General features: G+C 44.5%; 1 protein-coding gene across 3 annotated transcripts in view; it reads right to left on the bottom strand.

The window, feature by feature from the left end:
- PHF12 (PHD finger protein 12) overlaps positions 1–25,533 on the bottom strand; it is a 46,051-nt gene that overhangs the window by 10,688 nt on the left and 9,830 nt on the right. For all 3 annotated transcript variants that reach the window (XM_075904522.2, XM_089772137.1, XM_075904521.2), the window contains exons 3-9: positions 12,013–12,085; positions 9,102–9,489; positions 7,586–7,706; positions 5,964–6,096; positions 5,112–5,276; positions 3,702–3,863; positions 1,017–1,830 (exon numbers count right to left, since the gene is read on the bottom strand). In XM_075904522.2, coding sequence (XP_075760637.2) covers positions 1,017–1,830; positions 3,702–3,863; positions 5,112–5,276; positions 5,964–6,096; positions 7,586–7,706; positions 9,102–9,489; positions 12,013–12,085 — 1,856 coding nt within the window. The remainder of the gene's footprint in view (positions 1–1,016; positions 1,831–3,701; positions 3,864–5,111; positions 5,277–5,963; positions 6,097–7,585; positions 7,707–9,101; positions 9,490–12,012; positions 12,086–25,533) is intronic.

The raw sequence follows: 25,533 nt of genomic DNA, 5'->3' as shown, positions 1-25,533 counted from the left end.
ATCCTAGCTGTAGCATTTCCTGAGTAACGCTCAGATTTTTGTCGGCGTACAGCCTTTGCGAACACATGAAAGCTAGACATTATGATCTTCACAGCCTTGACTGCCTGCTTCTAACCTGGCATTAAAGCAGAGATTTGAAGTAATCCATTTGGAAATTCCAGCCACCACCTCAAAGCAAATTTACAATTGCACCTGACACAGCAATGCAGGAACCAAACCGTTTCAACTACAGTGTGGTCATAGAATCACAGAATCATAGAACTGGAAGAGACCTCAGAAGGTCATCAAGTCCAGCCCCCTGCTCTAGACAGGACCAATCCCAACTAAATCAACCCGGCCAGGGCTTTGTCAAGCCGAGACTTAAACACCTCTAGGGATGGAGACTCCACTACTTCCCTAGGGAACCCATTCCAGTGCTTCACCACCCTCCTAGTGAAATAGTTTTTCCTAATATCCAACCTGGACCTCTCGCACCACAACTTGAGACCATTGCTCCTTGTTCTGCCATCCCTCACTACTGAGAGCAGCCTCTCTCCATCCTCCTTGGAACCTCCCTTCAGGAAGTTGAAGGCTGCTATCAAATCCCCCCTCACTCTTCGCTTCTGCAGACTAAACAGACCCAAGTCCCTCAGCCTCTCCTCATAAGTCATATGCTCCAGCCCCCTAATCATTTTGGTTGCCCTTCGCTGGACCCTCTCCAATGCGTCGACATCCTTTTTGTAGTGGGGGGCCCAGAACTGGGGGGCTCAGTTCCTGCTGAGCCCTGATGGACGACGTGTTTCAGAAAGCAGGGCAGTGCCCCCCACGCCTCAAGATGCATTCAAGGGGCAAAGCTCAGCACAGGGCCCCGTTCCTGTTTCAGGACATGGGGGCTATGCCAAGACTCACTCTTTTCCCATTGCGTCACATCTGGGGCAAGCCTGGCTCCCTTCCTGTTACTACACATGCTCTGAAAGGAAGGTTTTTAAACACTCCGCTCCCACTGTGGCACCCAGATCTCCCCACCAGATGCTTACCTGAAGGTGGTGCTGGTGAACAGAATCGGTGTGTGGAGCCGATGGCAGAGATCCCATCTCCTGTTGCCTGCGGAGGAGTGAGAGCCCTAGTGGCAGTCAAGGGGGAACCAATAGATCGCAGCTCTGCTGTCAGCGGGGGGCCTATCTGCGTCTGGACATTCTTTCTTTGCAAAGTGCTGGTGGTCTCTAGGCTGGCACAAGAGCTTGGTATGGAAGCAGGCATACTTGTGACTGGTGCAGAGCCCCTTTGTGCACAAGAAACAGGTCCTGCTAAGTTCTCCGTCTTCACCACAGGTCCAACTGTGTGATTCAGAAGCCCACAGGCTGCAGGGGGCGTGAGGGGCCGAGGCCATGTTTGCCGATAAGACAGCCCAGGTATTGTATTACCTGGGCCAATTAGCCTCTGAGAATCAGTCAAGTGTGCTGACGGTTCAGAGGAAACACCATACAAATGAGGACCATTTACTTTAACTTCAGAGGCTGTTGGCCCATTGGAAGTTCCGCAAGAAGATCCTTTCTTGGACTTATCCATACAAGAGCTGCAATTGACATCTTCCTGTTGCAAAGACTGCTGGGATTGAGAAGAGCTCAAGGAATTCTGGGTGGTAATCCCTGAGGTGCACGACACGGAATAAAGGGAAGGGGCGGGTGCCTTGTCAGCTGCCTGGTAAGGGTTGGTGACTGAGCCCTCGGCCACAATAACAGGCTTAATATCAGCCTTCTCTGTCTGTTCAGAGTCCCAAAGCGAAGGCATCTGCTTAGCAGATAAATGTCTCAAGATGCTGCACTGGAGCGCAACGACACTACAGAGCCACTGTAAACAGAAAGAAAATGTCGTGAGCCACAGGCTGGTCACTCATGCAGCATGCTGGCTCCACCCCCCCAAAAGCAGGCTGCTTGACCCAGCATGGTGCTGCCCGCCCTGGGACAGGAAGTTCCCCACCACCGGAGAATTATTGTGTCACATCAGTTGCTGATACAATTGCTGAATTAGGAGGTTAGGCGTGCCACTCCTTTGCAATATAGGAGCTACATCTATACCAGAGCATGTAGCAAGCCCATTGGTACCGGAGACACATTTTGCCCAAATCCAAGCTACTCACAGTAAGTCTGTCTTACACCCAAAACTCCACCCCCATTTTGCTACAAGTTTTGACACACAGATTCCCCTTTAAACACAGCACTGGCTTTTCTATAGATCGGGCTTCCCTCAATCTGAGTCCACTGAGAAAGCATGCTGTACAGGTCTCTCGAGGAGGGAGTGGAGAACCTAACAATAAGGACTGGAGGGAGGGGAAAATTCCCACAATTCATTCAAGGCTTCCAAGCACAGCGTTGAGACATTACCAGCTTCGGAGGGGCACTTTCTGAACAGGGATGGGTATTGGCGGAAGGCCCGTCACCATGAATCCTTCACTTTCAGAACAGAAAGGAGCCCCCACAATTAGACACACACAGGCATCATCCACGGAAGTTTACACCACTCACACTGTAGGATCAGCTCATCTCACCGCTATCTTAACAGGGACAGAGGCTTGCAGAGCAGACTGCTATTGGTAAAGGCTAACAATTCTGTGACCCAGCAAGAGAATTCATTGGAGGTATAACATTTAGAGTTGACATTCAAAATACACTCATCCAAACCTCTGGCGCATCCTCAGTCTTACAAAAGCCACTCAGAAACATTAATGTCGATATACAAGTTAGTTAACTCCACCACCTTACAAAACCAAACAGAGAAAGCACTTTCCCTCTGCCAAACGACAAAAAGGTAAACCCTCAAATCACACAAAGGGTTTCCCCCTCACCACTCTTCCCTAGTCGGGCAAAGATGTTTTGCTTGGTGCACAGGAGGCGTAAAAAGGTGGGAATGTGTCTATGTTTTATGAATGCTGGCCAATACGCCGTATCATGCAACACCCCATGTCTGTGTGTATCTATCCACCATCAGCTGAGAGCAGCTGTAGGACACATACATCAGTCTAGGGACAGTGGACTTGACCGTTCATACTCTGGTGATCCAATAGCTATATTAAGGTGGCTAACTGTAGCTGGAAGCCATTTCCCCCTGCTTGTGGGGAAGGGATGGCTCAGTGGTTTTGAGCACTGGCCTGCTAAACCCAGGGTTAAAAGTTCAATCCTTGAGGGGGCCATTTAGGGATCTGGGGCAAATCTGTCAGGGATGGTACTTGGTCCTGCCGTGAGGGCAGGGGACTGGACTCAATGACCTCTCAAGGTCCCTTCCAGCCCTATGAGATGGTATATCTCCATATATATATATATATATATATATATATATAAATTGTCTGCAGGGGGCTGGGATTTGGAGAGAGGAAAGATGCCAGCAGCAGAACAAAGGAACTCAGTGGTGATGGTGGGGCACAGATACAGGATCTGCACCTTAAGAGTGTGCCTGAAGGAGATGTGATAAGCATATGTCATGGGCTCCATTCAGACGCAAGGCACAACACGATCCAGCAGCGAGAACACCTCACAGCTGTCTGGGCAGTGGACATGAGGAAGTGTCCAAGCAGAGTTGTGACTGGTCATGGGAGGAGAGAGAAGAAACAGTCACCACTGCACACATTCTAGATTTGCTGCTCCAAAAGATGCTTTGATCACACACTGAAATGCACAGCAAAGTCGTCCTTGCACCACAGAGAAGCTACATTTGCCATCGTTTACCTCTTGCTGTTCTGACTGGCTGGCTAAGTGCTCAGGGTTCAAAAGGTGCTTCTGTGAGGATTCCTCAGGGACCCCATTACAAATGAGCTCACCATCTCGAATTGCTGCAGGAGCGAGTAAGAGGGGTGGAAACCGGTACTGAGATTTTATCGCATCAGGAACCTGAATTGTCAGGAGGGAAAAATCAGACAGTAGAATAATTACAGGTACATTCCATTCAACTATAGTCATTCTTAATTAGTACTGTTCACATTTCCTATGGCAATGGTTTCCAGGCCAAAACAGCCACAGATTGTGCCAAGAGGCCAGCACTGTGGAATATCAAAAGGCAGACATCAGAAGATAGGAAAGTTTCCGGGCTATATGCAGACTTGGGTTTAAGTTGATGCAACTCTGCTGAAGTCAATGGAGTTTCACCTACTTGTACTAAGTCTGGACTTTAGCCCTTAGTGATCAGCTGTAGCATGAATGCATCCAAAGGGGCAGGGAAGTACATTTATTTACAATCAAATGTCCATTATATTGAGTTATTCCTCAGTTACACTGGGTGGGGTGTTTTGCTGACAAAGTAGAACTGTGAAGCCGTGCTGGTTCTTCTGACTTCAGCACCTGCTCTAGAAGCAGTTCCTCCATATACACCATGGCTCTACTCTGCTTTTGAGATGAGCCACCTCATAACACTGCAGGAGAGAACAAAACCCTGAGCCCCATGTTCAGTAGGTTAAGGAACTTCAGTTCCTCTAAATTACTGCATGACAAAGGCAAGGCTTTCAACCACGGGGCTCTGAGCCACAGACTGAACACCAGGTTTGAGTTCATTAATCCTTAGCCCATCCGCTGTAGACAGATGGGGATCTGGTCTTAGCCTACAGGTTCTAGTTAAGATTCCCTTCCCCTTATTTCAAAAATGTATTTTGCTTTGTTACACAAAGGAGTTTAATATATAACCCTTGCTAACTCTAAACAGCAATAGTGCCTCTGAGAAGTATGGTGTTAAGCTAGCCAACCTGTTATTGCAGTAAATATTTACACATTACCCAGCCCATAAAAACAGGGTAGCTTGAACACTGCATGTTTGCTTTCATCTCATACAGGGAGCTCTTAGCAACTTAACCTTCCAATTTTGACATGAGTGCCACTCTCTAGAAAGGCAATAGAATTTCTTAAAGTGGCATTTGAAAGATGCACAGCTGCCACCAAGTGGTAAAACTGTGAAATGCTACTTGACTAGGCTGAATAATACCTGTAGCTACCCCAAAGCAGCAGTGCTCCTCAGGGGCTGTGCTCCCTTCTCCAGAGCGAGCGCTGCTGCACATTGAAGACCAGAGAAGCCTATCACACTGCAGCATGCCTATTATTATGCTAAAACACATGAGCACCATCTCCAGAAGGTTTCCTGTTTTCACTCACCTTCAAACCTCTTCTCTTCACTGACTGAACAACTCTGCGGTTGGGAGGGTGTTTCTTGTGGATTCGGTTCAGGAAATCCACCTTCACAACATGCTGAGATATGGTGTCTTGGAATCTATCAAAAACCCGGCACCGATTGCTCAAAGTCATGTTCTTCTGGTTCAGCTGAAGAACAGGTATAACAGTGGTGTAGTTAGAATGATACAGACCCCTGTTCCTGTTCCAAATATCTGACTTTCAAAGCCTGTTGGTACTGTACCATGAGTACCCTCAGCTCAGCTTTAGTGCTCTATGTTTACAACTCAAAAAGACAATTGTTTCTGCTAAAGGGTACAACTTTATAAAGTTGAAAAATAAAATATTTAAGTGGTCCAATAGGTTCATGTTTCCGCGGGTAATCTCACAAACAGTGGGTCTCCAGATATGTGCATTTAGATTCCAGCCACGAGTACAATGAATATTTGATTATTTGAGACAGAGGGTTGATTCACACAAGCAACTCCTTATTCAGAGAACGGTAGGGTTATTTTGGGGATAGTTCTAGAACATTGGTATGAAGAAGATGAGAGCTAACAAGAAAAACTTCTGTTTAACCATTCATCTATGTGCTTTCCGAGAGGCTGCCAACTTGATCATATTTGTCTGAAAATCATGTTTTTCAGAGTCAATCAATTACTGTAACAAATAAAATGAGCAAACTCAACATTCTACTTTGTTAGTTTTGAAAAGATCCCTCAAGACACCAATGGAGGAGCAATAAATGCTCACAAAACAGAGTGTTTTTAAAATTAGTCCACTAATAAAACGCAATCTGACAGTGTCCCTTTAACATCCAGTTAAGTGTAAACTTACCACCACATGCTCAATATGATTTGGACACATCCATCTGCCCAGGGGCATGGCAGTAAGAGGGGGCTCAAGGCAATCCATGTGGAACAGAAGGGGGCAGTAATCACACTGAACGAGAGGAGCCACTCTGCAACTCCTGCAAACAAACGGAAACAGCTGCTATTTTTATTATTTCCTACACAGAACCCAAATTCATGCTGCTCGCCACCTTCTTATGCTCACTTGTAGTCAGTGAGAAAGAACAGTGGCCCCAGACAACTTATGTTACTGTAGGTCTGTCTCACCCTCCCACCCCCCATCTTCCCTGTGTTATTTGTTGCTACTGTCTAAAGTTAGGCAACAATGGGGTAACGTGATCTGTGCAGTCCTACTGGACCGAAGTCAAACGGGCACAAGGATCTGCCCATGCAGATCCAAGTGCAGGATGGGGGCCTTGGATTGTAAAATCCTGGGGGTAGGACTGAACAGTGCTGTGTTCTCCATGCTCTCCACAGAAGCTGCATAAACAGTCCCGAACAAGCCGCTCTCATTCAGTACTGCTTTGGCCAGCACGTTCATTACACCAAGGACACTCACGGAAGCTAAGAGCAACCTTCACGGAGTTGAGTTATTCCCAAATACTCCAGCCCTCAGAGGTACACCCTGTTGCAATGGGAACTTTTACTTCAGAGAGATGGAAAAGGTTGTTAAAGCAGGAAATGAGAGGGGATCGCTTCCAAATATGCTCGTTCTTCCCAGCCACACACATTTCATTTACTGAAGCCACAAGAAGGCCGGTGGCATCTTTTTAAAACGTTACCAGAAGCTGCTCCTCACTTCTGACAGCTCACTTAAGAGTGAAAGATTACACTAAGCACAGCTGTACTGAGATTCGGTTTCCACAACAACATAAGCTACACTATCAGTTAAACTGACTTTTGGGTTAGGATTTCAATTTACAGACATGGTTCACTATTCCAACACCCCACCATCACAAATATTCTGCTGCACAGGTTGCGATTACCCATTTTTGAATATCTGAATTTCCCTTCCATAATCTGGTGACATGCATCTGTGTCAATCATGTGGTGTGTTTTGTTTGGGGTTATTTTCTCCTAACACCTTTGACATGCATAGTAAGTTACGCTACTCCTCTATTTTTACTCATCCAATACCTTTTAAAAATCAAAACTGGTATTTAACTTCCTTCCCAGACAGTATCACACGGGATTTGAACCATCACTTTGGGGAAGAGAAGATAACCATTTCTCCTCTCCTGAACCCCATCTGTATTTTATTAAAGACTTTAGTGTAGTATGAAAAAGATGTAGGAAAATAGTTTTCTATAGCATGGCACCTAGAACACCCGGGCTTAAGTACAGCTGCCTGTGAGTCTGTGAATCCAAAAATCCCAAGTACATGATCTCTTTGCAAATGTCTGGCTGCTACATTCTTGTATCAGACAAGCAGACAAGGGTGGAAAGGGAGCGTGAAATCGAGCAGGGGAGTGGCAAAAGGAATCAGACCAGGTCTGGAGTTCGACGTGTGAACTCCGCTCCCGCGAGGAGGGTCTGCAGCACTCACATGCTAAGCAGGCCCTCTCCATCACACCAAGCAAAACTTCCACAAAGGGGAGACTTGGGTACCTGCTGCATGTGAAGCAGACTTTTACCGGCAAGGGAACCAGACCATTGTGATCTAACTCATGTTGTGCTTTCTTGACATTCTTTCCCGTGGTTTCCTCCTTCCTCCTCCTCTTACTAGTACCTGAAAGAGAAAGGAAAAGTTTGGCATTACCCCCGTGTAAGAGAGCTCCTATTCTGATCACTAACTGGAGCAGATGGATATACATCCATCTGTGGTAGAAATAAACAATGATCTCAGAAGAGGCTAGCAAAGCTGCTCAAGGGCACCAAGGCGCTGACTTAACACAATGTAAAGGGGAGACGAGGAATAAAACAAACGAAGCGAAAGCAGGTCCCCTTCATCTGTAGATATTAGGAATGTGAAAGGTGAACTGGTAACCAGTGGGGGCCAAAGCAGCTCCCCACCTGCCATAGAGGTGCTCCAGTACCTAGGAGTCAAAAACACAAGCAGCCACCTAAATTTAGTCACAGACAATAAAGTGAGCTGAAGTGAGTTTTCAAATGATCAACTTGATAATTAGTATGAAACACAATGGCAGTGAATAAGTTTGGCAATTAACAACCCTAATAAAAGACAAGGAAACTTCCTCTGGCTGGTACAATCCTCTGGCCAGTGTCATTTGGTCTGGCAGGAAGTGTCCAAATGTTACTCTGCCCTGGCCTTCAGGACAGTTTAGCGGTGGGGTCTCTCGCTATTCAACAGGGTTGCAAATCCCGCTGTGTGCCCTGGAGGAAGATAAAAACCTGTCGATTGTTCTAGTGAACAGTCACACCTGAAGGGGATGGGAGGAGTGTGTACACCCACTTCATCTAGTTCAGTGCTCTCCAATCTTTTTACACCCAAGATCACTTTTTAAATCTCAGAACAAGCGAAGATCTACTGCCCCACCCTTCCCCCAAGACCTCACCCCTTCCCCTCCCCCAGCCTCTTCCCAGGACTCCCTCCCCACCCCCCCGCAGAGCAGGGAAGCCCCGCACGTGCCTCCCAGGCCAACTCCTCCTCCTGCGGAGCAGGGAAGCCCCCGCATGCGTCTCCTCCGGGGCCGACTCACCCCTCCCGCGGAGCAGGGCAGCTCCCGTGCGCCTCCTCTGGGGATTCCCCCCAGGCAAGTTCCTGGCACCCCAAAGAACTTAGGGAGGGGAGCAGCCTGCGCACTTCCGGAACACCCGGAAGTGGCGCAAAGCTGCAGGACTTCTGTCCACCCCGTGGAAAGCCGGCACTACCTCCATTTTCACTGGAGGTAGGTAGTGGGGCTTCTCGGGAGTGGGAGGGGGGGGAGAGAATGGCTCGAACACCTTGCGATCGACTGGTCGATCGCAATCGACCTGTTGGTGACCACGGATTTAGTTTCATGGAGAGGGGTGATCAGAGCTGCAATCAGACAAGCACGTCAGTAGAAACTCGCATGAACTGGACAAACAAGAGCTCAAATGGAAGAGGCAGCAAAGGGCACTGTTGTAAGCACCAGTGGCCTTTCTGAGCCATAAGCTCTGCAAGCAGACAGTATTTACTCACCTGGAAGTGCTGTGGTGCAGGTCAGCTCATTCGGCAACTGGAACTGGGTTGGGTTTCTTTCCATGGCAGCTGCAATAAGAAGCTCAAAGGGTCGCTTCAGCTGGGGCTGCCCACAGTCCATTTCTGCAATGGCAGAGTCATCATCCACATCAATTATGTCCTCATCTACGTCATTCTGCTCTGAATTGGGAGTCTCAGTGCTGGCATTCGACGTGGGAGTGCCAGGCCGACTTGCTCTCCGTTCCAAGATCCTGGCATGTGCGATTGCCCTGATGCTGGTACTAGACCTGTCCAACAGGTCTGTGTCACTGGTGGGGGAGGTGGTCCTTTTCCCAGATTTGTCCACCAATCCATTCACCTGCCCCAGCTCCTTCTTCTGCTCTCGCTTCTGCATAACATGAAGAGTCATACTGATAAGTACACTGGCCCTGATACACGCAGAATAAAGATTAAATAGATATCAGAAGTGCTATAGAAACAAAAGCTCAAGACATTTATTGCAAGTTTCTCACCATGATATTTAGCCCTAAGCCAGTAAAAGCAATTTAGTAGTTGCTAGTGTGACTAAGTCATGTTACTAAAACAGTTAGCATGGCAAAGTGTGGGAGGAGGTTTGCCTACTTGCCTTGCGCCTCTGGAGTCTTGGATTCAAATCCAGTTTGGACACAAGTAACATGTTTAGTGGAATCAGAATCCAAATTAACACTCAAGATGTCAACCAGGATGTATTTGGGAGACTATTTCATAGAATCATAGGATATTAGAACTGGAAGGGATCTCAAGAGGTCAAGTCCAGTCTCCTGCCCTCATGGCAGGACCAAGCACCATCTAGATCAGCCCTGATACATGTCTGTCCAACCTGTTCTTAGATATCTCTAGAGATGGAGATTCTACAACATCCCTGGGCAATTTATTCCAGCGTTTAACCACCCTGACAGGCAGGAAGTTTTTCTTAATGTCCAACTTAAGCACCCTTGCTGCAATTTAAGCCCTATTACTTACTGACCTATCATCAGAGGCCAAGGAGAACAATTTTTCCCTCCCTCCTTGTAACAGCCTTTTAGATACTTAAAAACTGCTCTCATGCCCCCTCTCAGTCTTCTCTTTTCTAAATGAAACAAGCCCAATTCTTTCAGTCTTCCTCCAGTCTTCCCTCATAGGTCATTTACCAATGACCCCTTTTAAAACAGTGCTTGAGTCCTTTATAGCAGGACTACTCAAAAACAAAAGAATTAGAACAAGAGGGGAAAAAAATGCAGTATGCCAATTTAATGCAAGAACAGGCCATTTTGCTCAGGAGAGTCCCAATATTGGCACAGGTAAAGAAAGATCAACACTGGATGCTAAGGACTGCAGTGCAGAGTATGGTATACAGAAAGGCTTGAATGCACATGCAGAAGTGTTCGGAGAGGCATGCAGAGTACTTGTCCACTCTGTGCCTAGTATGAAGAATTATTTGCCATGGGCAGCAAGTAATTAAAAACCACCCTAATAGAATGGGTGGGTATGGAAAGGAACTTGGAATATGTATAACGTTAAGCGGACTAATGGTGGGGCTTGGCAAGCAACTGGTTTAATTTTGAGGTCTCCAGCCAGCCAGTAGTAGTTTTTGATGGCTCTAATGGGCATGATTTGTTATGAATCACAAGGGGCACCTCCAGCACAATCTAAGGACACAGCATTCACATTAATCTACATGAAAGCTGTGAAGTGCAGCATGTGACCCTCCAAGGAAGAATAGATGCAATGCCAGTTGTACGTGGAGAAGGAGAACCACCACTCAATCTCCTCCTCCTCCTCAAAAACAAAAACAACCCTCCCCACCAAAACAGGAAAGAAATCAGAAGCAGAATGAAAACAAATTTGAGCCACTAGACACACAGCCTTTTGTCTAACAGTTTTTCCAGAAGCAGCACTTGTGAGAGGTGCTGGAATGAGCAAACATTAAGGGCTTAGCCATTCAAATTAGAGAAAGCAAAGCCATTGCGTTTTTAAGCCAGCTTTTTTATTGTTGTGACAAATTTCTGAAGTGTAACTAACTGTCTTCAGGGTAGACTAGCATCACAAGTGATGTGCCAGGAGCAAGAGATCTGATAAAATATGGCACGTTGGGAGAAAAAGAGTGCGTTAGAGGTGAATTTGTGTCACTTCATATGAAAGATTTCCTGGATAATTTGGTGCAAAATCTCTTAAAACACTCGGCTACACAGCCTGAAGACGTCATTGCTGCAAAATCGTGTTTACATTTAGCAAGGCCAGCTTCCTAGGAAATAGCATGTCAAAAAACCAAGCTACAATCTTGCCCAATCATCTCTCCATCCTGTTCTTACAAATAAGGAAGTCATCATTCACAGCAATTTCAGTCTGTTGCTATGGAAATTGTTGTGGAATCACTGTTTTGTTTTTACTAGCCAGAGTCATGAAGCACTGGAATAAAAGACTCAGACATTAAAGATGGGAAGCCATAGGAAGCCACAACTGGTCTATCTACTTTGCCCATGCAGAATTATTCCCTCGGATTTCTTTTTTAGTGTAGTTTTTTTTCCTGTCCAGGATTCAATGTAGAAAATTGCTGCTTGCTAAGGGTATGTCACTAAATTAATGTTTGTAAGTGAACGCAAGTTCAGTTTTGAGATTTAGAATAAGGAACATTAGTTCAGGCATTTGGGACTAGCTTAGAGATCACCTCCTAATCCAAATCTCCCTGGCTGTCCCCAGCCTGTCTAACCTTCATTTTACTTCCTACAGTACCATGATCGCATACACACTGGAGCAGAACTAGGTGGGACAAGAAAGGCTGGCAGGAGGAAAAAGAGCAGAACAAATATGAGTGACAGACATTTGGAAAATGAAGAGTTAACATTTTGGGAGAGTGAGCCAAAGAGAACCATGTTTGGATAAGAGGTTTTACCTTTCTGCGCACAGTGCAGCGATGACACATCCACTCCCCTGGAGGCAACATCTCCTCGCTCAATGGAGGGTTACTACAAGAAGATACAAAGACAGTTTACTTTCCGATTTCAGCTTGTAACTTTTCAAGATAGCCCAGAATAATTCTGGGAGCTTCCATTGCCAGGAGTCTTCTCCATTTTGTTCAGGTTCCATTGATGTGCTCCTTCTGTGTGCAGCTCCTTTAATATACCTCCTATCACCGATGAAGCAAATAAAATCTTTGTAACACTCACTCCCACCGTAAAATACTCTGCTGTTAGAATCAGCCCTCCACATTAAGTGCTTATGTGCCTGCCCTACCCTTTGCATCAAGAATGCACACTACACTTTTGGTGCCATATAAATCGTTGCATTCGTAGATGCAAGCTTCACTACCTTGAAAATATATACACCACCTAGCACATTTACCCAGAGTTGCTCAGGTCCTTAAGGTCAGGCTCAGGGCAGGAGTTAGGGTTGGGGGGTGAGCAGGGACTCTGGACAGGAGAGACTGTGTGTGATGGGCGGGGGGAAGGAGCTTTCCCTTCCCCGAGATTGCACCAGTGCTGCTTGCTCTTCCCCTTCCTGTCCCTGTCAGGTAGTGAAAGCAAGTGCACAGTTCATCTGCCCCCATGCTCACCGCAGAATGAGGAATACAGCAAACTGCACTTTCTTCTTGCTCCCTGGTAGCCAGCAATGTCCGCATACAAATATAGGGGGGAGATGTAAAGGGCGCCTCAAGAGTGGGAGTCCCAGGGCTGGAACAGTCGCAGATGGGGGCGGGATATGCCCCCAACCAGCCCCTTTCACCTGTATGGTTTTATGAGAAGGAATCCCGCTCCAAACACACCCCATTTTCCTTGCACAACCAAACCGTACGTGGCTTTAAGTTATGATAAGAGAAAGCAATATACCAAATGTGGCGGTCCTAGCTCTTACTGTTTAGGAGGAGTTCTTGGACAGACAGACAGACTCTCTCAAATATATAGTAGATGCAACTTTATCATTCGAAGAGTGTGCTCTTAAAGATCAGAGAGCCTGCTGAAAGACTGGATCAGATTCCTGTCCAAGAAATACATGCAAATTCCCCCAAACAAGAGACTGTATGTATCTTAGTTTACAGCCACAACCCCTCTTCAACTGAGGGTGTGTCTACACTAGAGCTGGAGGTACAATTTCCAGCATGAAGAGACACCCTCATTAGCTTGGACTGAGATGAGCTAAAAGTATAAAGGCAGTGAGTGCTGGGATGACTCCCTGTCCCAATGCTGTTCACACTGAGGGCCCTTGACAGAATTAGGCTCAGAATTGCTACCCTCCTTCCCCCGCTTGTGCACTAAAGAGAGAAGGGGAACACAAACTCAGTAAGAGCTAGTATATACACACCCTGTTACCCAACTTGGAAAGCACATCTCCACTCCAGCTTAGACATACTTTTAGTGAGTTGTTGAAAATCATCTGCCCAAGAAGAAACAACGCATTACACCTACCAATGAGCTGGAATTAGCTAACAGGCAGGAAAAACAATCTGCATCAGATACCATCCATCATAAGGCGGCCCTGATATTCCAGCAACGTTATATGCAATCTGAATCGACTATATGAATGTAAGATTTGTCTGACTCAAAGAATGAGCCTATGGCCATTAATGAAGGGATACTCCACCATGTCAAGAAGAGTATCGCCAAACCAGATGTGTTACACTGCATACATGAGTCAAAATCCACAGTCCTTGGAATAGTATTTTCTGTGCCTCCCTTCCAATTATTTTTTTTTAATCTTCCTCGTCCACACCTCCTTCCTGTCTATGTGATAAGGCCTTTGGTGAAAGAATTACCAAGTTAATGCTTGATCAGATTGGGAAGGGTGGAAACCCTTTTCATATAGCTTAACTACAATTCTGGCAGTTTTCTGGAAGCAACTGAATTGTATAAAAATATTTGCTAGGATCCTGGACTGTGGCCATGAGCAGCTCCAGTAGAAAGCATACAGAAGAACCAGCAGACTGGCTGGCTGAAGCAGCAAACGTGGCAGAGAATTTGGAAAACTGAAAATTTTAGAGGAGTGAAATTTAGTCTCATATCAGTAACAAATGTGAATATAACCTTCAAATTGCATATACACATCAATACAATTTTCTCCTTCACTATCAAAAACTGAACTGAATGTAAAGTTGCCCATGCAAATTTTGATGACAAAACGTCAGCATAAGTGAGCACAGAAAGCACATATCTAACTGAGAATCTCCAGCTGTCTCAGTGTTACAACAGTGTAAGAGAGGTGTTAGCTTTTTTCTTTTACTTTTCCCAAAACAATGAGCTTAGTGTTTTTTAAAAACCAGTTTTCAACAGATCTTTCTTCCTGCCCGAGTTATGGTTTAATCAGATCACTGTCAGAAGAAACATAACTGCTGTCAGACACAGAGGGCTCAAGTTTCCACGTACAGACTGAACCTCTCTAATCCTGCACTCTCTGGTCCATCTGGCATTATTTTAGTTAGCTGGATGTTCACTTATTATGGGTGTGGCCAAGTTTCCCACTGTCCCATAAAATTTGTTTTCAGCCACCAGTCCTGGCTCTCAGTGTTCTGTGCTGTTCTTTAGCTCTAGTTTACCCCTAAATATCTTCTGAGAGCAGTGGGAGTATTGTAATGCTGCTAGACAATAGTGACCGCACATGGTCCGGCAAATTCTCTGATTTGGCATTGGTCAGGTCCCCAGGTCGCTGGAGGTTCAACCCGTTGTTTTCAAAACACGTATTTACTTTTATTTTAACTCTGTCTTAAGTTTACTGTGGCTGTTAGCTAAACTTCAAGGATGCAATCCATACTTCAGCACAGGGAGCCCTCTTTCCTGCACAGAATGAATGCTCTGGTTAAGGCACTAGCATAGAAGTGGGAGATCTGAGTTCAATACCCTGTTTTGCTGAAGGCACATTACGGGGTGTCTGGCAGGTCTCAGTCTCTATGTTGCTGTTCTGCATCTGTACAATGAGAGAATAGCACTGCCTTGCCTTCCAAAGTCTGGTGAGGATAAACACATTACTGTGAGCAGCTCAGATACTACAGTAACGGGGGCCATACAAGTACTTGAAATTAAAGGAGTGGGGCTTTATTTTAAGTAGGGACATGAACAACTAGTTGACACGCTAGCTGACTGGTCGCTTCCCCTTCCTTGCTGCCACTATCAGAAAGAGGCAGCAAGGTGTGTAGGGGGGAAGAAGGGAGTGCTTCAAAGTGGCAGTGCCTCCTGGAGCCTGGGGTCAGCTGGGGACTGCCGCTGGCCCAGTACTCCATACAGCACTTTCGCCTTTGAAGTGTAGCAACAGACCTGGGCACAGCAGAGGCACTTCAAAGGCAGAGGCACAGGCACCCTTATCGACTAATCAATTAGCCAATTAATCAAAATTTTACATTCCCTAGTTTTGAGATGGGGAAGGGATAGCTCAGTGGTTTGAGCATTGGCCTGCTAAACCCAGGGTTGTGAGTTCAATCTTCAAGGGGGGCATTTAGGCATCTGGGGCAAATCTGTCAGGGATGGTACTTGGTCCTGCCATGAGGGCAGGGGACTGGACTCTATGACCTCTCAAGGTCCCTTCCAGCTCTAAGAGATAGGTATCTCTCACTTCAAATACCTATTCAGTCCCACCAGAAGCTGAAGTGTAATGAGAGAGATTGGTGAGCTCTTTTGATACAAGGCATCACAGAAATGCCAGTTACCATTTTAGCTAGTGAATACCAATCTCTAAGTAGGAGAGGCCTGAAACAAGTGACTGCTAGTCAAGTGTTCTATAACTCGAGTCCTCCTTACCTCACTCAGTGACATCACTTAGACAAGCCATGATAAAGCTAGCAAGTGTCTCAGATGTTCTACTGTAAGCTAGTCTTTGCAAGCATATTTTTAGATGTGTCTCATATCAGCCTCTTCAGTGAGTCTGCCGCTATCAGTTTGGAAGCTACAGGGATTTTGTTCCATAGAGAATCCTAATGGTAGCAGTGGACCCAGCAACAGAGTCCAGCCTCAGCTTCTGAGTTTAACCTATAAAACAGACTTCCTCTTCTCAAACAATGACGTAGCACACACTGGGTAAGGCTCCCAAACCTCCTGACACAGGAAGTCTTCCACAGGCATTGCAGCTTTCAGGTTCATATTCTGTACGCTCAGTGGCACAGGGTTTAAGAATAGTTTTTGCGGTCTTTCCTTCAGTCTTTCAAAGTAGTAACAACCTCCATTTCCAGTCTCCAACACACAAGGGATTCAGTAGAGGCAACACATCTGGCAGCCATTTTGAGAAACCAAAGTTAAGTGTTTCTTGCAAGCCTGCACGTCAGGTATTTAGAGTACAGTATTTCTAGAGTGCACAACGAAACACACCTGGAGCTTGTTTTTCCATTTCCTGGAGGTTTCCGGTGAACAGATGAGCAAGCTTCTATGAAGGTACAAAGCACCAAAACCTCTCTTTCAACCACAGAAAATGTGACAAAGTGTCAGACACGTGGCTGAAATTATGAGGTTAAAAAAACCCCTAATCTTTTGTTAACAGAGTCCTTAGTAACTGCAACAATCTCAAACATGCTTAACATCTGAATTAATTGCAAGTCCTGAAGCGACCTCAGCAAAAGCTTCAGATCCTTTACTCCGGCTGACTTAATACTTAGTTTTTATTAAGTAGAAGTCAATTATTTTGGGGCATCTTGTTGATTCCCTTGCTCCCTAAAAGGAACAAAAAACTAAGTAAATTAGCATTTCCAAATCTTTGAGGGGGGGCAAGAAGCACATGCCAACAGCAACACTGCTGCATAACGTGCCTTTAATGTAGGATTAGTACACCAACTCAAATATATATTTTGCCACAAACACATACTTCAAGTTATTTATTTTAACTCATTTTCAGCTAAATAGATTCCAGGGAATGATAAAAAGGACAAATTATTTTAAACAGATTTTATGATTTTTCAAAAAACAAAATGTTTCCTGCATGTATGCACGATATAAAAGATAGTTTTTAAAAGTCACTTAGAACCACATCTCTCTCGCATTAGTCTACAAAACTGTTTATTTCAAAAACAATTATTCAGAACAGAATGCTCATTTTTAAGGCTCTCAGAACAAAGTTGCCATTTCAGATTAACTGCAAGATTTCAATATCAAACTCACCTCTTGAATTTACTTATCCCTCCAATGAGGCCTAGCTACTGCAATCTAGGGATGTGAAATATTGGTTAATTGAATAGTTGATTAATCTCATGAATTCTAAATTGATTAGTTGACTATTCTATAGGTCTCAGGAGGCAGGGCTGGCAGCCAGTGCAATCTAGCTCCACTCCTGGGGAGCCCCCCTGCCACTCCACACTGTTGACTCTGGATCAGAGGCAGCGGTGGGGGTGCCAGGTGGGAGCTGTTCCAGGAGGGGAGACAGTTTAAAAACCAGCTCCATCCCCAGAGGTGGGGCCAGCAGCCAGTGTGCTCGGGCCCCTCTCCTGAGGAGCCCCCTGCCACTCCACACTGCTACCTCTGTATCAGCTGTGTAAAAACCAGCTCCCCTCACAGACCAGCTGCCTGTTGCCTTGCGCTGCTGCCTCCAATACAGTGGGGGGAGTCTGAGCTCCCAGACCTGCTGTGAGCCTGCCCACCTGGCTTCTAATACACTTTAAATACAGAGCCGCAGCAGAGGTATGTCCCGGACCAAGCCCGGCTGCTGGCCAGCCTACTAAAAAATTTACTGGCCGGGGGAGTGTGGTGGGGAGAGAAAAATGAGTGTCGTCTATAGCATTAACGGATAAGCTCTTGCTTATCGGTTAATTGACTATATTATTACAACCCTGTTGTATTCTGAGCCAGGAGAAAGCCACTACCTTAGGTTCTAATACTGAAGAGCTATACCTTAGTTAAGCATGTAGTTTTAATTAACTAACTATGACCACATTCCCCACTCCTTAGTATTAGCAAACTAAGAAATGAGATCTTTAAGATGGCAGTGTTCTTCCCATATCACCAAATTCTACTGAGCTGTGCACAATATGGCTGTTTTCTGCCTACAATCTTTCATGTAGTCATTAACACAAATCTCAAGAGCACTAATATTTGTTACAGATGAAGTCACTGGCAGCAGGACTTGTTGCTCAACATCAATTGCATTATCAATTACACTATATTTGCTTTTCAATATGGAATCATATCACAGTAATACAAGAGCCTGCCCTCCATTTCAGAGACTTTTCCATTTTATCATGACATGTAAGCAAAATGGTGCAGCAGCACTGACATCACATGGAAGGTTATCGATGTGCGACCTGCATCTGTCTGTTAAGCAGTGTAACATGTACATTTTAGAATTTAAGACAAAAGACAGACAGCTCTGTAAAAAATAAAATCTGATTTTCAAAAGACTTAGCACATACACCTGAAAGGTCAGTCCCACAGAGAACTAATTAAAAGATTGCCATGGCTCTACCTTTGCAAAGAACAGGTTACACTAGCCACAGAAAAGTGTTAAATACTGTTTATTCTGACAGCAATCTCATAGGGTTTTATACCAAGTATCTCTTGTAAACCCATTTTGACAAGATAAGGTTTATACAAGACTCACTGTACAAGTCACTAGAATTATCTCCCATAGGTACATTATGCAAAGCCTCACTTAGGAAAGTGAAATCATTTAACGGTTAAGTGAAATCAAACAGCCGCGCCGCCTCCCCCCCCCCAGTTATCTGTATATTAGGAGTTTTCAATCAAGCTGCTTTAAACTCTAGTGCTGGCATTGCTGTTATTAGACTAACTCCTATAATTATACCTACCGTAATTTCCCGAGGTCATGAAAATAAAGACAACACATGCTCAAAGGAATGGCACCCTCCCTGATCCGCCATATAAACTGTGCAAGGATAACACACATCTCAAAAGGAACAGATTGTGACTGTGTTGGAAATGAAAGTTAATCGCAACTGGCATTCCTAGTGGGCACCTTGCTGAAAAAGATGATATATGAGACCTGCAGTGAAGGTGCCTCTACAGAACAGAGGGCGCTGCCATAGAATGGAAGCCAGTTTCCATCATGTTTTAGTAACAGAATGGAGAATTTTGGAGTTCAATGTCTGAAATAAGCTCTCTTGTCAGACTCTGATGTTAATGAATTGTGCAAAGACAGGTCTGGAGTTCTGTGCAGAGGAAAAGCCAGAACTTAAACAAGTGGGCACAAAAGGAAAAAAAGTCACTGCATCTCCTTCATACAGCTCACTCATGTCATTTCCCAAGACCTCCCAGTTGCACAGCAGGATTCACTGACGGGCTTATACTGGAAGATGCTGGGGGATCGGTTTGTCAGCAAGATAAAAGACAAGAGTGAAAAGCCTTTACATGGACTTTTACTTTGAGCTACAGCTGTTGTACAAACATCATAGAGAACAAGACTTACTGGCTTCCCAGAGTATGGCCATAACTAAAACTCTTAATAAGGAAACCAGCCAGAGTGCCAGCAGATTACAAATGCCCCATTGAGGAATACAGAAAGTTGCATCATTTAAAAATTGGCCACTCTTTGAAATAGTTTTACTGTGCCCAAGCTACACACTCCTATTCACAGCTGCTCCTCAAAACCCTCCAGGGAAAGGACACCTGGAACAAAGTTTTGAAGCCAATTCATTATACAAAGAACAAACCATTTAACAATAGCAGCTAGTCAAAATCCTTGCCTGTCTTAACCCTCCTACCATCTCACCATACAAGGTCTGAGCCAAGGAACAATTTGCTGGTTTATTTTCTGGGGGGGGGGGGGGGGGGGGGGAAATGGAAATGAAATCTTGTATTTTTAAGATATAGTTAGGAGATGATATAATCCCTTCCCTCCCTCCACCCCAATCATGCCAGAATCTCTGCAATAGGAAGTAGGAGAGGAGGTGACTCAGCAATAAAAGGGTTATGGTGAGCTATTAAACAGCATATTTAAGCTATTTCCACCCCACTATGGAGACCCACTTGCTTTTTCGCATAGATAATATTTGGCATGTAGGATCGAGGTTTGGGTTCTTTCTAAACTGCCAGCCTCCAAAATTCCCACAAACCAAGTGTCAGAATGTACAGAGCATCCCAAATTTTGGATAAATCAATACAGAATAGTTATTTCCTCCTTAGAATTCAGAGCTCCAGCTCATCTTTATTCAAATAGTTTCAGGAACAAGGTATACTTTGGGTCTGATCAGATATAAGTGGTGATTTTTGTATCAAATGTGACCTGGTAAAATCTGTAAGATTTAAATGCAAACAAATTTTGCAACACATTATATTTGACAGGATTTTAAGGACAGCTACAGTATAGGTTGGGTACTTTTCTCTGTAGGAACACTATGTATTTTCCCCCCTTCATATTTTGGAAGAAATTAAAAAGCTCAATCTTGACAAGTGTATTTGAAGGAACGAATTTAAACTTTGTACACAATGCTGGCTCTGAATCAAACTTAGAAAGGAGACTCGAGCATCACTGAGACTAGCTCAATGAAAACTTCTGCTCTGTGACAATGGCAACTAAGTCAGATAAGGAAGACTAAAATATTACACTATTACATAAATCACGGATTACCCCTCCTCTGGAGTCTTGCATTCAAACGGGTTGCACAGTTGCAAGGTACAGCAGGAAGAGAAAGGATTCAGAGATGGACAATGAAGAGATCAGCAGCTTGGAGTCACTTCCATGTGAAGAGACAGAAGAGTAGGCCCATTTAGCTAAGAGGGGGAACATAATGGTTTAGGAGGAAGTTTCATTACACAGGCGCTTCCTAACTCTTTCCTATGGGGTTCCTTGCACATGCCTCTGAACTAGCCAATACTGGCCACTGTCAATGCAAAAACTCCACCATCTACTGGTCTGGTCTGCTATATTCCTGGGAGCTATTGCTTCACCCAAACATCTAAATCCTTCCTTGGACCCTTCTACTCATGGGAACAACTGTTAAAATCAAATTGTCTGCTAAGTATTTCACATGCACGGATGTCTACTGGAGCATGCTCCCAAAGAAATTTCATTTGTGAAAACATGAACGCAAGTTTTCAATGGCAGAAACGGCAAACTACAACTCCTTGATTCTTCCCCTTCATCTTATTGAGCTATTTGCAGTTTGGATTGGTGTAGACCTCCCAAAGATTCCAACTCTCAGATGATGCAGATGGCCAAACACTCTGTGACAAAGTCTGGAGAAAGCTCCCCCAGGGACAAGCACACTGGAGATTAAGCCTCAGATACGCCTTACGGCAAATTAAATTTACAGGGTTACTTCAGGACAATTCCAACTCAGGCTGTTGTATTCTGGCTACGTAAAATTCATTCAGCTGTTTCAGGGACATGGAGTATTCTCCTCTGCTTGTCCTGAAGTGCTGTTTAGTATTATCAGACTGAGTAGGCTGCATGTGAGTGACATATGAAGCTATCCCTACACAGTTTTCAAAGTGATCTGAAATCCTTTGAGATGAAAAGTGACACGCAGATGTAAGGTAAAACACTGTGTACATATCAGGCCTACACAATCACATACAAAAAATGTACTGTTTCATAAGATTCTCAATGTTTGTGATGAGGTGCTCATCACTCTAAAGAGGTTAACCGCCAAGCCATTTTTAAACTTAGTAAAAGGCAAGAAAAGACTATGCACACAAATACTGCAGACTGGAATAAAAGCCACTAAAAGTTGTCATTCTGAAAAAGTCAGAATACTGAATATAAAAATTCACCACTACATAAACCATATTTCTTCATCACACACCACAGTCAACCTGTGGTTTTATTGCCAGCTAATGCTGTGAAAGACAAAAATATAACTGGATCCAAAAAGAACTAGTTAATATAGTTCCATCGATAGCTATTAGCCAGGATGGTCAGGGACACAACCCCATGCTATAGGTGTCCCAAACTGCTAGAAGCTGGGACTGGCAACAAGAGCTGGATCACAAATTGCCCTGTTCTGCTCATTCCGCCAGACGCATCTTGCACCAGCCACTGCTGGAATAGGGATGTAAGCAACTAGTCAACTCTCCTATAAGCATATGCTTATCGGGTAGTCGAGTAGTGACTCAGCTAGTCACTCCCCCCATTTTGCTGCCTCTATCAGAGGACAGGAGGCAATGTTGGAGGGGCAGGGAGGGCAGAGGAGGCAGAAGCATAGTGGGGGACCGGTCGTGATTCAGGAATCAGCTGTCCTGCCTCACGCCCAGTCTAAGACACGGTGCTTCTGCTTTTTAAAGGTATTAAGAGCCTGGGAACTCTTGGGCCGCGAGCTAGCCATGCTGCTGCTCTGCAGTTTCCCCATTTATGGACTAATCAAGTAGTTGATGGAAATTAAATGCCATTTAACATCCCTATATTGGAAGACAGTTTACTTGGCTAGGTGGACCATTGGTCTAACTCACTATGGCCATCCCTATGCAATGTCTTTTTGGTTAAGAGTCTACCCACCTGACAGCATAAGCCATGTATATTCCAGTCAATATAACTGTGGATGCTCTCACTACCCATGTACATGTCCAAGAGATTTGTGAAAACTACAAAGCACACAATGATTTTACTGGAGTGAGTGCCACAGGTTAATTATGCAAAAAACATTAACCAGTTCAATTTGCGTGCTTTTAAGAATGTTCCCTTTTTCTGAATCAAGGACAGAAGGTAAATAGCTGTGCCCGTTTAGCTTTTTCTAAGCCGTTTGTTACTTTACATGAAAAGATGTGTTCCCTCTTCTTATCTGTAGAAGAAATTTACATTTAAAATTAGTCTTTCAACCTCTCCATACAGACACCTTTCCATCTCTAATATTTTGTTGCTCATATCTGGGCCTTTATTTCTGCTCAACATTTCTCAGAGAGAATGATCAAGTAAATGTGTCTTTAAAGTGAAAATATTTTAATCTGCTTGGGGGTTATAGCCTTAGAAATAACAACGTCAAGTCTGGACTTCTGTTCTATTAGTAAAACATCTGGCAAAACAAAAGTGTGTATTTAGTGTTTTAAGCCCTTACAAAGAAGTGGACATGTCGAATTTAAGAGTTTTTCTCCAAAGTATTTTAATTAAGTAGGTTTTTAAAACTTATTTTATTTAAATCTGAATACAAGCAACATTTTCTCAGGCATCAACACGTCACAATCCTTTCAGGCCTTGAGCAGGACACAATTTTTCCAGGTAGAAATACCAGTTTTAAAAAACCCAAACGGATTTAAAAAAAGAAATACTAAATCCACCCAGCAGTTTTCAGATTTTTTTCTTCAAAAGAACAAAAAGATACTAACATAGGCACAAACCCTTCCCTCCCACCCCTTCTTCACATCCTGCTACTGTTACTATTCTTGGTGGAAGAAGATCCTAGGGTAGTTAACGCAGTATCATCCCCCCCCCCTCCCCCAAAGAGAGACAGCAGAAAGTCAGAGCCTATATAGGCATATATTTTATGATGATTAGGACCTGCTTGCTCAGAGAAGGGTTTTTGGCCTGTTAAATTGTGTCCTCAGGCCACTGCTAAATTCAAACCCCACAGAGAGCAATCTCTAGTTCATTCTAGTTTATTTAAAAAAAAAAAGTGACTCATACACAGCAGACATCAGTGGAAAAGGCTCAAATCAGGTTCAGGCACTAGATTTCCTCACAGCCTGCTGTTACAATATTTGCCTTTTATACTCTTGAGATGATACACTGAACACCTCTCAGGAAATACAATTTGTAAAAAATATTCTAAGGGCAGAAAAAAAAACTAGCACAACTATTTATATACAGCAAAGAGACAACCTGGCATGACAACAACTGAATTGAAGTGTGCTGACAAGATTATGATCCATTGTGACAAAAGGTATTTTTCTCTAAGATGTTTATATTTCTACAGCCTGTGGGTATCACCCAGCAGTCTGCAAGGAAGTTGGGCAAAAGCCATGGTGAAAACTACTGGTTGGGGAAAAAAAAAGAAGCAGTTCTTTGAAAGTTTGACTGTGCCAAGTACTCCAGAATCATAGTTCAGTCACATACAGTTTAGCCAATAACTCACTGTGGCAAGACACTTGCTTACACATTCTTATTCTGGGCATTGATCCACACACAAAACTTGGGTAGATCTAGATACATGGCTCAGAGCTGTGAAAACTTCCCATCCCCAAGATGGAAGCCCTCGTGTGATCACCAGTATGCTGACGGAAGAATTCTTCTGTCAAGCTAGTTTCTCCCTCTCAACTTAGTGGATTCTAGTACTGCAATGGAAAACCCCATTCCGCAGCAGCAGTAAGTGTCTACACTACAGTGGCAAAACTGCAGCTGTGCTGCTGTAGTGGTTGTAAGTGTAAACATACGCCAGATCAACGACTTCATATTCCCAGAAGAAGCCACATTATATTCTGAATTACTTTAATGTTTTCAGACACCTTCCTGGATTGGTCTTTTAAATGGTCACATCTTGCTTGGATTTCTATTGTATTACTGTACAAAGCCTGTGACCGCCAGGTACTGGACTGGACAACAGATGATAGATCACTTGATAATTGCCATTCTGCTCATTCCCTTTGAAGCATCTGGCACTGGCAGAAAGTTAGGATACTGGGCTAGATGGACTAGTCTGACTTGGTATGGCTGTTCTCAGAATCCTTTGCTACCACAAGAGTCCCCTCACATTCTAACACATTGAGGACGATTTCAAAAAGTACATCGTTTCCTTTCTACTCCAGAAATTACTGCCTATTTGCTTCTCAGCAGGCTTCTGCTATTCATATTGACTTTAAGATTAAGGACCAGGTTTCCTAGAACACAGAAAAAGTCAAGAAAGCATCCAACACATCCCAACTTAGTCTAGAAACAAAGAAACTCCAAGACGTGTGTGTTTACTGGGTGTCTTGACAGGGAGCAATACCAATGCTTCCACCGTCAGTACAGGGGTAGGGAACCTTGTATTGGGTTGAGGACTGCACAAAAGTAGAAGCCATCCCCACCCCCAAATAACCCACCTCACCCACATGGTCTCCAACAGCGAAGCAGAAAGATACACCCCCACATTGCCCTAGCACTGCAGAGCCTAGGTTGGCCCAGGCTAGAAGATTTTGTGGGGGAAAAACCTCCAGGCAGCGCTTACGGCTCTAGCTGAGGGAAGGGGAGTGGCAGCGCATGGAGCCACTTCCTCCCTCGCTAGGCAGAGCCCATGGATCAGATCTCGCTGTGGTTCTCCTGACTCCAGCCCACGAGGCTCTGGGCTCCTCCTCCAACAACAGGCAAGTGGAGATGTGGGAGGCATGGGACTGGAGTGCCAGTTTGGGCTCCCCAATGATAGGGTTGGTAAGCCTAGAGCCTTGGGAGTTGCTTCCAGGCAAGCTGGGGGCCAAATCTAGCCCCTGGGCCTTAGGTTCCTCATCCCTGCTTTCGAACATCAATCTCAGTGCTGAATGTGTCTTACAACTGATGGTCAGCAATATGTTTTTCTTGTAATTTACATACAGGTTTGGAATCTTGCAAATGAGGTGTCGGGTATATGAACACAGATAGGAACGTAAGAGTG

The sequence above is a fragment of the Pelodiscus sinensis genome, chromosome 21 (genome assembly GCF_052426305.1).
Source record: "Pelodiscus sinensis isolate ZL-2025 chromosome 21, ASM5242630v1, whole genome shotgun sequence".
In the NCBI taxonomy this organism is placed as follows: domain Eukaryota; kingdom Metazoa; phylum Chordata; order Testudines; family Trionychidae; genus Pelodiscus; species Pelodiscus sinensis.
Note: the sequence above shows the minus strand (reverse complement) of the source record. Positions and strands in the feature narration are given on the sequence as shown.